The sequence below is a fragment of the Geotrypetes seraphini genome, chromosome 7 (assembly GCF_902459505.1).
Source record: "Geotrypetes seraphini chromosome 7, aGeoSer1.1, whole genome shotgun sequence".
In the NCBI taxonomy this organism is placed as follows: domain Eukaryota; kingdom Metazoa; phylum Chordata; class Amphibia; order Gymnophiona; family Dermophiidae; genus Geotrypetes; species Geotrypetes seraphini.
Window position 1 is genome coordinate 169,953,805 of NC_047090.1, and position 13,787 is coordinate 169,967,591.

The 13,787-nt window shown below is 38.8% G+C and overlaps 1 protein-coding gene across 2 annotated transcripts in view; it reads left to right on the top strand.

Moving 5' to 3' along the window:
• The window catches only part of ATG2B (autophagy related 2B), a 253,132-nt gene that overhangs the window by 62,869 nt on the left and 176,476 nt on the right, over positions 1–13,787 (top strand). For both annotated transcript variants that reach the window (XM_033950876.1, XM_033950877.1), the window contains exons 10-11: positions 3,538–3,646; positions 12,171–12,432. In XM_033950876.1, coding sequence (XP_033806767.1) covers positions 3,538–3,646; positions 12,171–12,432 — 371 coding nt within the window. The remainder of the gene's footprint in view (positions 1–3,537; positions 3,647–12,170; positions 12,433–13,787) is intronic.

Here is a 13,787-nt window from a genome sequence, read left to right on the forward strand (position 1 = left end):
TCCTTTTAGGCATCGATATAATCTCTGATAAACTCGGATAAGAAGAAAATTTTTCCTGGCAGGGAGACAAATTGTCGGCGTCCTAACTACACCGTGGCCATCTTGCTTCCCCTTTTTCCTCAAATTAATTCATTATTTAGAACTGTTGGTGGCAAGCTCAAACTCTTGACCAACATGCTGATAGATTGGCCTCATTGGAAGCTAAGGTATTGACTATGTTACTGGTTAATGAAAGTTTGTAAAAGGATAAGATGTTCTTCCATAAGAAAATGGAATATATGGAAAATCAGCTGCGGAAGAAAAACTTGAGGTTTTGAACTTTTTGAAATCTCCTCTAATTTCAGCTATGGAGATGGTGAAGAAATATTTTTTGATATATTTAAAATGCAAGTGGAAGCTGTACCACTGTTAGTTAAAGCTCAGTGTTTGTCTTCAAGTGCTTAGGGAGATGAGCTGTTTTTAGAAACTATGTTTAAAGACAGACAAAGGAGATGCCAGAATTTTCCGGTGTTAGAGTATAGAATCAGGTGCAACTCTGGGTAAGAGCGAAAAAGAAAAGGACCTGGGTGTACTGATAGATAGGACCCTGAAACCATCGGCCCAATGCGCGGCAGCAACAAAGAAAGCAAATAGAATGTTAGCATGATAAAGAAAGGAATCACGAGTAGATCGGAGAAAGTTATAATGCCGCTTTATAGGGCAATGGTCAGACCACGCTTGGAATGCTGTGTCCAACATTGGTTTCCCAACCTAAAGAAGGATATAAAACTGCTGGAGAGGGTGCAGAGACAAGCAACAAAGCTAATAAAAGGTATGGAGAACTTGGAATATGAGGAACGACTTAAGAGACTGGGATTATTCTCCCTTGAGAAAAGGAGACTGCGAGGGGATATGATCGAGACTTTCAAAATACTGAAAGGAATCGACAAAATAGAGCAGGAAAAAAAATTATTTATAATGTCCAATGTGACACGGACAAGAGGACATGGACTGAAGCTAAGGGGGGACAAGTCCAGGACAAATATCAGGAAGTTCTGCTTCACACAACGAGTGGTGGACACCTGGAATGCTCTCCCAGAGAAGATTATTGCGGAATCCACCGTTCTAAGATTTAAAAGCAAACTAGATGCACATCTCCTTACGAGAGGCATAGAGGGATATGGGTGACTAAAATTACGCCAGGTGTACACCTGGCTGGGCCTCCGTATGTGCGGATCGCCGGACTTGATGGACCGAAGGTCTGATCCGGAGATGGCAGTTCTTATGTTCTTAAGTATAATCCTTTTATCATCCTATTGTATTAGTTGATTTTTTTTTATTATCAATTGTGATTGTTATTCAAAAAGTTCACAAAATATATAATTTTTAAAAAGAAGGTATTGCTTTCTAAAGCTTGTCAAAAATATGTATTATGTTGGTCCATTAAAGAAATTATAAATAAGTGTGGATAAAGATGAGCCAGTTGATGTAGTGTTTCTATATTTTCAGAAAGCTTTTGACAAAATCCTTCATGAGAGACCCCTGAGCAGATTAAAAAGCCATGGAATAGGAGACATTTTCCTCGACTGGGTTTAGGGGACGCTTTCTATTGCCTAATGTTCAATAGTAACAAGTTGCTGTGTTGGGAATTGTGTTCAGTTACAGTGTTTGTGTATATTTGGACAGTTTGGTGAACTGAAATGAGGTGTGCGCACTGAGAATAATATGAATTCTAGTGGGGTACCTTCTGGTTCCAGATACATATCTGCTTTCTCCAGGTACATCACTGAATGATGCAGTCTTCTGAAATATAGCTATGGATGATACATAAATAGACAAAAAAAATAAAAGGACCACATACCCAAATGACGTGTCATAGCAAAATAATGAGAGATTGCCAAAAAAAACAACAACATGCCATCATAATTTCAAGAAAAACAGGTTACAACCATTTACTCTTGTAAAAAATTCTTTAATTCGCTTAAATAATATTTAATTTGTTGAAATGTACACAGGTCTTTGTTTAATTCTTTATTTCTGCACTTGTGTTCGAGTCCTAGCAACTTGATGAATTACAGATCTAAAAAGAAATCAGTTTTGTGCCAGTCCGGTAAGGTCCTCCAACGTTGTCCCCACGGCTGCTTTCAATGTGTCCAGCCATTTGATTGCAGGTAGCCCTCTTAGCCTGGTTCCTTCAATCTTCCCAAACATGATGTCCTCCTCCAGTGATCTTTCTCTTCTGACGATGTGACAAAAATAAGACAGTTGTAACTTCATCATTTGGGCTTTGAGAGACATAGCTGGTTTGAACTCTTCCAGAATCGATTTGTTAGTTCTGGCGGTCCACGGCACGCATAAAATCCTTCTCCAGCACCAAAGCTCAAATGAGTCCATTTTCTTTCTATCTTGTTTCCGTAGTGTCCAACTTTCGCATCCATAATTGACCACTGAGAGAATGAGTGCATGGATAAGTCTGATCTTTGTTTGGAGTGTTATTTCCTTACCTTTGAATACTTTGTCAAGAACCTTCATTGAAGAACCAACCCAGTGCTATTCTGCAGAGTATTTCTTCTCTGCTAGTTACTTATTTGTTTACGAAAAGCCTAGGAGATTGAAATCCCTTACAACTTCTATTTTGTTGCCTTCAAGCTCAAAATCTATATAATTTTCCGTGTTCATGATCTTTGTCTTGTTTATGCTTAGTTTTATTCCCATGTTATGACTTTCAGCTTTGACTTTTCTCAGTAGATACAGTATTACATTACAATACATTAGTGATTTCTATTTTGCCATTACCTTGCGGTTCAGTATGTCTTCTTTGCTGATGGTGATGAGCATTGTATCATCTGCATAGCGCAAGTTGTTTATATTTTGGCCACCAACTTTGAAACCAATGCTCTCTTCTTCCAAATTTGCTTTTCTGAAAATGGCTTTGCTGTAAAGGTTGAACAAGTAAGGTGACCAGATGCATCCTTGCCTAATGCCACTTTTTATTGGAAACCAATCAGTGTTGCCATATTCTGTTCTCACTGCAGCTTCCCACCCAAATTCCACTGTACCTACATAAAGGTGACACCTGCAGTCATATGGGCTATTGGTGTGTTGTACAATTAGATCCAGTAGGTTTTGGGTGGGTTTTGGAGGGCTCACCATACACTATAAGGGGGTTATAATGAGATGTGTACCTGGACATTTTTATATGAAGTTCACTGCTGTGGCCCCTGAGATGCCCCACTGCTCTGTTGGGATGTTTGTGCAACTAGTCTAGTAAAAATGCTAGCTCCTCGTACATCCAAAATGGCTTTTCTTTTTGATTTTTTTTTAATTGGTTCCAAAAGATAAACACACTAAGTACAAATGGCCATTTTCAAAATAAAATGATAGATGCTTTTATGTTTTGAAAATGGTCATATTTGCTATTGGATTTTTGTGCGTCTTCTGCAAAACATCCAACCTCAGATTTAAGGCAAACTGAGTACACAGATGCAAATGGATACATTAGTACTTTGTAACGTAAATGTAATTTCTGATGTGGGGTTTTTTTCTTTTTATTTCTAGTTACAGCCAACCTGGGGTGATTTCTTAGATCATCGTAAATCAGAGGACCATCCAAGAGGGTCTTCATTTATACCTAGCTTAATTCATCAACCATGTTTACGTCGAACCTGTAAGTTAAACATTTCCTTCTACCAGGCCTTCTGACTCTACAGTAGGCACAGCAGGGTTCTCTCCACCTAGGGGGCAATTCTATAACAGAGTGTCTACAATTAGGTGGTCTGAGGACGTATAGTTGAATCCTGTTCTATAAAGAAAAGTAGGCATAGAACATAAGACTAAGAATAGCCATGGTGGGTCAGACTAGTAGTCCATCTAGCCCAGTATCTTTCTTCCATCAGTGGTAAATCCAGGTCACAAGTACATGGCAGAAATCCAAATAATAGCAAGGTTATGGAGTCCCAGACAATAGCAAGATTCCCTTCTACCGTTAGGGCAAGCAGTGGCTTTCCTCATATTTAGCAGACTATGGAGCTTTCCTCCAGAAACTCATCCAAACCTTTTTTTAAACCCAGATATGCAATCACCGTTACTATATCCTGTGGCAATGCGTTCCAGAGCTTAACTAATCGTTGAGTGAAAAGTTTTTCCTTCTGTTTGTTTTAAAAGGTACATCCATGTAACTTCATTGAGTTTCTCCTAATCTTTGTACTTTTTGAAAGAGTAAAAAATTGATTCACTTTTACCCGTTCACCACCACCACCACTCAGGATTTTGTAGACTTTGGCCATTTGTTTTCCCAGTTTAACAGACCTAATCTCTTCAGCCCTTCTACTTATGAGTTTTATCCCCTTTATCGTTTGGTTGCTTTTCTTTGAACCTTTTCTAATTCTGCTATATCTTTTTTGAGATATGATACCAGAATTGAACACAATACTCAAGGTGGGGCTGCAACGGATTTTTTAAAAGAAGCATTCGGGCAAGATTTAAATCAATCCGATATTACTCATATATTCTGAATGCTCTAGATCTTCAGTTAGCAATCTGGTGAAATTTTAAAGCTCAATGGTATTTGTATGATTTTACTTAGGAGTGAATGCTTTTTGTAAGAGTGAATGTTCTTAGTATGTTTGCTGTTTATATGGGCTAGGTCTATACTATCTAATAATGGAGTTCTTTTTTATATTTGTTTTATTATATTCTGTAAACCGCTTCGACCAGTAAAATGAACGAGCGGTATAACAAGATTAATAAACCATAAACCAGGGGTGTCCAACCTGCGGCCCCGTGAAGTATTTTGTGCGACCCCGGTTGAGGGTGATGCAGTGTTTTCCTCTGCTGCCCCCGGGTGTTTACCGTCTTGCTGGCTCCCTCCTCTGTCTTGCTGCAGTGTTTGTGCGGCCCCAGAAACAATTTTTTCGGCCAATGCGGCCCATGGAAGCCAAAGGTTGGACACCCCTGTCATAAACCATAATAAGGAGCAAGCAATACATAGGCATTATAATATTCTTGGTCTTATTTTCCACCTCTTTCCTAATAATTCCTAGCATCTTGGTTTTACAACCAAAGCAACATTATCATATGCTGGTCCTATTAAATGGAATGAACTGCCGGTAAGACTGTGTCCACTTCAAAATTTAGGCAGTTTTAAGAAGAAATTGAAAGCCTTTTTGTTTGCTAAGGTGTATTATGGGGTGTGATTTGCTATAATAGTTTTTTGTATTTGTTTTTTTATGTATGTGAAACAGAAGATTTCGTAACCTACCTAGTTAATAGGCGGAATATAAATTTTAGAAATAAATATGTGGGAACCCTCCTATGCTTCACCTCTTTGTGTACCCCCCTGTGAGGGAGTGAGTCGTATAGTGACAGATGTTCCTAAGACTACTCCTTTACTGATGGTGCAGTTAGGCCTCCTTAAAGCAGGTGGTGCTAAATGGCCATCACAGAGGCTGAGGCAGAAGGTTGGTGCTCTGGCCAGGATGGTGTTAATTACTATGAGTTAGTGTAGATTAAGAGTGGTCCTGAAGACAGAGGTCTCCTGCCGATGACCTGACTTAGGCTATAGTACCTGGCGTAGTTCTGGGAAGAAGGGTGGCCCTAGCTCAGACCTTGTATGCTCAGTGAGAAGTCTGAAGCTTATGCGTGAAGGAATTCCATAACTGAGTGCTTGCTAGAGAGAAGACTGCCAAAGTAGGCTCAGAATCCCTTGGTTGGTTGCTGAAATATGGTTGTGAGTAATGAAGACATTGTATATGGAAGAGAGTAGCTATGCCAGAGGCAGATTATTGAACATGAGATTGTATTTGAGAGACTTCAGTGAAGAGTATTGAACCTGTGAATAAACAGGCTTGTTTATTTCCCTTGTACGAGTACATAATAATAATGTTAAGTGGGTATTTATAGAATAGTGGATAGAGACCATATTGGCATATACTTGCATAAATGTGCACATATACATTCCTATGCTAATATTCTAAACATTTACTTGTGTAATGTGCATGCAGATGTTAGTACTTAATTTATAGAATTATCCTGATATTGTCCATTGTTCTTTCAGACTAGTTCTGTTTGCTGTGTCACGGTTTGTTTGTTTTTGTTACCTTTTTTTTTTTAAATTTTAAATTTATTAATTTTCCATTCTTACAGCAATTAATTCACATATAATATAATTAATTATTACATAACATTTGTAATTACAATCAATACATCATATCATAAATAATAAATCCCTCCCCTTTTTTCAATTCTTATTTCCAAAAATTATACAAATCCCTCCCCAATCCTATATATCTACTACCAATGTGCTAAGAAATCTGATCAGTAGAATAATTAGTCAATGGTTGCCATATTTTCTTAAAATTATGAAGATTCCCTTGTTGTAACGCTATTACTTTTTCCATTTTGTATATATGACAGACAGAGTTCCACCAGAATGTATAATTTAATTTGGTATAGTCCTTCCAATTTTGAGTTATTTGTTGCATGGCGACTCCTGTCAATATTAATAGCAGCTTATTATTATTTGCTGAGATCGGACTCTGAGTTCTCATTGCAGTGCCAAATAGTATGGTGTCATATGAGAGTCCTACATGATTTTCTAATAACTTATTAATTTGGGGCCAAATTAAATTCCAAAAGGCATTTACACAGGGACAGAAAAAAATTAAATGATCTAACGTCCCTACTTCTATTCTACAATGCCAGCATCTATTGGATCTACTACTATCTATCTTTTGCAGGCGCGTAGGGGTCCATAACACTCTATGTAACAAGAACATCCATGTTTGATTCATAGATGCTGACCTTGTAGACCTTAATCTCCAGGACCAAAATCGTGGCCATTGAGAAGCAGAAATTGTCTGTCCAATCTCAATACTCCAAATATCCCTAAGTCCAGTTTTCTTTTTTTTATTTAAAAATCCATATAACAATTTATACCATTTTGCGGCTTGGTGACCCAAAAAATCCGCCTGGAAACATAAAACCTGCAGACTATATTGAGTATTAAGATCTTTCCAATCAGGGAACCCTGCCTAAATGGCCTGCTTCAATTGCATCCATTTAAAATATTGTGTTTTATTTAAACCGAATTTATTTTGCAATTGTGAAAAACTAAGCATTGATCCTTCTGAAATGACATCATTCAATGTCCGTATACCTGCAATTATCCATTGTTTCCAGACGATCTTAAATCCGCCAATCTTGATCCTGGAGTTTACCCAAATAGATTGATTTAGTGATTTAGCTATTAGTTCTGGTGATAGATTACTGATATATCTTAATGTTTTCCAAGTATCTAATAAAATTCTGTTATCTTTGTATCTTCTAGGCATTGTTATACTAATTAAATGTTCTAAATGCAATGGGAACAGGAGCCGCCATTCTAAATATAACCAATCTGGTACATTCTCCATGAGATCTGGGAGGATCCAATACATACCCTGTCTTAGAATATAGGCTTGATGGTACCTATAAAAATTTGGAAAATTTACCCCTCCCTCCACAATTGGTCTTTGTAATGATACTAAAGCAATTCTGGGTCTTTTCCCAAACCAAACAAATTTTGTAAGAAGATTGTTTAATTTTTTATAAAATGACCCCTGAAAAAATATTGGTATCATACTCATTTGGTAGCAAACCACAGGCAATATCATCATTTTAATTGTTTGAACTCTTCCCCACCAAGAAAGATGTAAAGGATTCCCTTGCTCACACATTTCTGTTATTTTTCTTAATAAAAGTTTTTCATTTTCTTTGACTGTATCTTCAATAGTGTTTTTGATAATAATTCCAAAGTATTTTAAACCATCATCTTTCCAGATAAATGAATATGAATCAAATAATCCTTTGGTACAATGAACATTAATTGGAAGAACTTCAGATTTACTCCAATTAATTTTATATCCAGAAAATTTACCGAATTTCTCTAACAGATTAAGCAAACATGGAATAGTATTCCCCGGTTCTCTTAAATATAATAAAAATCATCTGCATAAGCAGAAAGTTTAAATTCCCAGTTGGAGAATGGGATTCCTTTTATCTCCTTAGTTTGATTAATTGCAATTAATAAGGGTTCCAGAACAACATCAAAAAGTAAGGGGGACAAAGGACATCCTTGTCTAACTCCCCTACACAAGTTAAATCTATCTGATAAATTATTATTAATATATAATCTTGCACCAGGAGAGTTATACAATGTCTGAATCATTTTAATAAAACCGGGGCCTATACCAAACCATTCTAAAGCTTGATACATAAAACTCCATTCCACTCTATCAAAAGCTTTTTCTGCATCTAAAGATACTAGAAAAGCTGGATCATTAATATTTTTTGCTAAATTTAATGAGTGAAATGCTAGTCTAGTATTATTTGATGAATGTCTTTTAGCAATAAATCCTGTTTGGTGTACATCAATAATAAAAGGAAGTTTCAGCTTTTGCCAATCTTATTGCTAATACTTTAGCAATCACTTTACCATCCACATTTAATAAAGAGATAGGCCTGTAATTTGAAACCAAAGTAGGATCCCTGTTTGGTTTTGGTAACTGAAATATTTTACATCTGGCCATCATTGTTCCAAAACCTCTTGGGTGTGTCAGGGTGGTAGGGCAGACCCTCAGGTGTTAATGATTTAAAAGGTATGGCCTAGAGGGGTGGGGTTTCTTCAGATAGGGGGTATTCTTAAACATTTTCGCCACAGATCAAACTTGGGGGTGTTTTCTAGGAAGCTGATCCACTAGGGCTCAGATTTACTAAAGATAGCGATTCAGTCGCTGTTGGCCGATTCCTGGCCGATTTTAAAACAGCAATTGATTCACTCTCTTTTTTGCATGCTAATGATTTGCATGCAAACTCCAGACTCAATCGCTTGGCTATTTTGCATGGGATTTTACTAATTTACATGGGTTGGATCGGATTGTTAAGTGGGCGGTGGGCCGTTTAGTGAATCGGGTCGGGGAATGATCGCAAAACCAATAAAACTGATTTTGCAATCGTCGGTACAGAATTGGCAGGTCTATTGGGGAGGTTTAGGGGAAAGGGTCTTATGTAGTTTAATTTCAGCATTTGAATTTCACTTATCTATAAAACTCCAGGTGGATTCCAGTTTAAAATATTATAATGGATTATACAATATACAGTTATCTAAGAACTTGTTCACTGTGAGAAAATATATTGGTAGAGGAACTTTTGATGCATTTGATGTTTCTTTCTGACCATCTGCAGTGGCAATTGCAATGCGCTCTTTGGCCTGGCTTAAGAGTTTCTGATCTGGAAACTTCAGTTGAAGAATGCCTTTTGAATGATTCTGGTAAGGGAGATGACCTGTTTGGGAATAAAATTGAAGAGGTGGCAGATAAGATTTTTAAAAAAACTACGAATACTATGACCACTTTATCTAAACTACAAACCTTCATTGTCTAGATCACTGGTTCCCAACCTTGTCTTGGAGGACCACCGGGCCAATCGGGTTTTCAGGCTAGCCCTAATGAATATGCATGAGAGAGATTTGCATATAATGGAAGTGAGAGGCATGTAAATCTGCTCCATGCATATTCATTAGGGCTAGCCTGAAAACCCGATTGGCCTAGTGGTCCTCCAGGACAGGGTTGGGAACCATTGGTCTAGATGATATTCTGTCTTATTCAGACGTTTATATTTTGCCAAATGGCGTTACAGTTGGCTATCTTCATCTTCTAGGCCTGCTGCTCAATGACACCGTGTAGGGCAACAAAAGACACAGGAATCACAACCTCACTCCCAGTCCAAACAGCAGTCATCCTTTTTACTTTTTTTTTTTTTTTTTTAAGAGAGCATTGCCAACATTTCCCTGCTTATTCCTCCTAGTCTTTCCAGATTACTCTATTTCCATCAACGTTGCACTCTTATCAAAACAGATCAGTAGATGCTTCGAGTTGTCATACCTTACACTTGATCAGAGCACTTCCAAACCACCCACAAAAAGAGTCTCCTTACTGCTCTTCCAGAAGACTTTCCTTCACCAAGAACTCTTGGCTGTTCTCCAGTTAAACACAATAGAACCTTTTCCTCTTCAAGAGACGGGCTCTGTGTTCTACGTGATACCAAAAAGAACTGGAGACCTTCAGCCTATTCTAGACCTCTGGGGACTAAACAAACACTTGTTGAAGGAAAGATTTCACATGGTTTTTCTGGGAACTCTTCTATCTCTACTGGAAAAAGCATACTTTTCTATCTCTACTGGAAAAAGGCCTACACTCACATAACCATCCTACTCGCTTGCAGAAAGTATCTTCATTTTTGCATTGGATCTCGACATTTCCAATACAAAGTCTTGCCCTTCAGACTGGCTTCGGCCTCTCATGTCTTCACAAAATGCCTAGTAGTAGTGGTGGCAACCCTTTACACAAGGGGCTTTCATATATTTCAGAATTAATAGGCTCTAGTCTATTGAGGGAAGAATTGACTCAGGCTATCTCACTCTATTTTAGTAGAGAGAAAAGACCTTAAATCCAGACAAGAAGCTTAACATTCCAGTAAGTAGCTTAACATTCCTGACAAGTAGCTTAGCATTCCAGTGATCAAGTAAGCTCACTGTTATCATAGGTCTTGAAAAAATACCACTCTTACTTAGAGCAAGAAATCCAAAAAATCTTCCCTACAGTAGGTGGAATAGAATTGCTCTCCTAGTTTAATCATAAGCAAGATAATTGAGTATTTATCTTCCATATACTGTACTCTCGAACAGCCGTCAGTAAACCAGCTCAAGTCTTCATAGTCCTGCAGTCACATTCCCAACAGGAAACCCCGTTTCGCCATAGAATCTTTTGAGGAGTTCAACATAGAGAATCCACAGTAAAGATCCAACACCCCCTCCTTCCAGCTCCCGAAGCAGCAGCAATGGCAGTAGGTCCTGACCTGACAACCCTGCTCCCTCCAGCCCCCGAATCAGAAGCAGCGGCATTTGGTCTTGACCTGGCAACCCCCTTCCCTCCCTCTCCAGCCCCTGAAGCAGCAGCGGTAGCCAGTCCTGACCCAACAACCCCCCTCCCTCCCTCCCTCTCCAGTCCCCGCAGCAGCAGAAGTAGTTAGTCCTGACCCTCCCCTCCCCCTTTTCTTCAGTTCCTGAAGCAGCGGCAGCCATTCCTGACTCGACAGCCCCCCTCCCTCCTTCCTTCCAGTCCCCGAAGCATCAGTGGCAACCAGTCAGCAGAGGCAGTGCTGTAAACGAGCTTCTTGCGGCCATGTCATTTATGATGCGGCAGAAGAAAGGCCTTGCTGGGCCTTTCCACAAGCAGCCTGTTTACAGCGTTGCCTCTCCTGGCCAGCTGCTACTGCTGCTTCAGAAGAGCCACATGTAAGTGAAGGGGATCCATTGGAGGCCAGACCCGCGTGGAGGGAGGGAGGGCAGACTGGTAGGGAGGGGGGTGTTGGACCAGAAGTGAGTGTGGGGGAGGAAGGGACATGAATGCTGAACCTGCAGGGTGAAGGCAAAGGGAGATGGATGGATGCTGGAGAGGGGAGGGAGAGAAGGGTGTAAATAAGTGACCTAGATCAGAAAGGAGGGGGGGGAAGGGAGGAACAGATGATGGACCTACAAGTAGGGGTGGGGGGATGATAGAGAGCAACTCAGACCAGAAAGGTGAGGTGGGAAGGGAGACAAAACTATTTTTTATAGTAACTCTCAAGCAACCAGAAACTACATTTATCTGGCATCTTCCAATTTTCATGGGTGCTGGATAATTTAGAGTTTACAGTAGGAAACAAAAAAAGTATCCTCATGCTACAATCCTGATTGTGACACAAATGAGATATAAATGATGAGTAACTGTTATGATGAAAAGTGTTAACAGGTTAGGGCTTGTCAGTTTGGAAATGATTGGGGGGAGAGGGTATAATAAAGGTTTATAAAATTATGAGTGGGTTCCACAGAAAAGTAAAGAAAAATATATAACTCATTATTAACCGGAGTGCTCATTTTACTTATTAATGACCTTATTGTACTACATTTGCATGCCAATATCAAAAACTGCTAGAAAAGACTACGGTAAGCCATTTTAATAATCCACCGCTAAAATATATGCACGCTAAAACGCCTGGAACTGGTTTAGCGACTGCGTTAAAGGCAACCTTAAGTTTTGAGAATCTGGCCCTAAGATTATAGAATTATGGGGATAGTGTATGGTGTATAGTAAACCTTTCCTTGTGTATTTCAGCACTCCCTTCCCGCTCCATTTCAGTGGATGAATCCAGGCCAGAACTTGTTTTTAGGCTGACGGTGGAGACAATGTCTGTGTCAGTGCTCCATATTGATCCTCTGCCACCAGCTGAAACGTTAGTGAGCCATAACCCCCTCACTCCACTAGCAATGGAGTTCTTCAGTCGGATAGAAAAAAATTGTCCGATGACTTTTTCAGCAGCCGATTTGGTGTCCATCCGCATAGTGTTTGCAGATGCCTGTTCTCATGATCATCTCAGGTATAATCTCGGTTCTCATTTGTGAAAGTCAATGAAGAGTTAACACAATCATTTTCCCTGATTTTACTGATGTTCATGAACTTATTTGTTAACATTTCTGTTCAGGAACTTTCTACATTTACTACTGGAATTGAAACATCAGAACTAGCAAAGACAGTTTTGCAATAGTAACTAACGGCACATAAATTGGAATGTTTCTTCATTTTTATGCTGATAACCTCATCTTTATTTCCCATTGCCTATTTTCCATGATACTCAGTGCATGTTAAGTAATATATGCCCTGTTATTCTCAATGGGGCTTATTAGTTAACTGTACTCTTAATTTAACACATTAATGAACATTAATGTGTTAACTTGTTAATGCATATTAGTAAATGTTGACCTAAGTTGGTCATCCTGAGAAGATGAAACTTTGAAAACCCTTCCTGCTGTGCACACCCTCACAGATATGTTGAGTTTTATGCAGTTTTCACATGCAAATATTGTTTCCATTTATGTAAACTAAACTAAATCTTGAGTTTGTACACCGCATCATCTCCATAAAGATAGAGCTTACAGGTAATTCAATAAATGATAAATTAATAAATAAATAACATTTGCATACATATTTTTCTCTGACACTTCTGCTAGGCATATTTTCTTAATGCTCTAAACAGAATTGCGATATGATTCACATATTAATTGATATACCATATTCTCTCTAATAATCACCCATCCCCCTGCTTCAGGACCCAAAAATCCTAAAAAATGTAGTTTTAAAGCCAAGTCAAAATTCTCATAATAATCGCTCACCCCCTTTGGAATTGCTCTCCTCTACCTTCCTTCCTCCCCTCCCCTTACTGAGATGACAAGATGGTCTTACTTCAGCGCGAGGTTATGGTGCTTGTCCAGTGCATGGCTTTGAAGATCTGTGCATGCTTGGGATCTACAGGTGCTCAAGGCTCCATACCAGCCCAGCACCATAATCTCAAGATAAAATGAGAAGAGAGATCTGGTTACCAGTTACTGCAGGATGGAGGACAGAAATGGTGCTTTTCATGGATTGTGGGATGGAAGAGAGAATTGGTCATTGTGGGGAGGAGAGCTAGAGCAGAGAAATGGTGATCACGAGGAGGAGTGTTAGAAGATAGAAATGGTCATGCGAAGGAGAGCCAGAGGAAAGAAATGATGCCTGAAATAATAGCCTAAACAACAAAATCCAAATAGCACCAAAAGGTTCCACAAAGGAAATGAAGCAGCAAAACAACAAAAAGATTGTGGAATAGAAGATTGGATGTACCGGTACTAGTTCATAGTTTAAATAAGCGTCCAAATAACTTAAAAAAATTATCTAAAAACAATTCACAAAGGATGC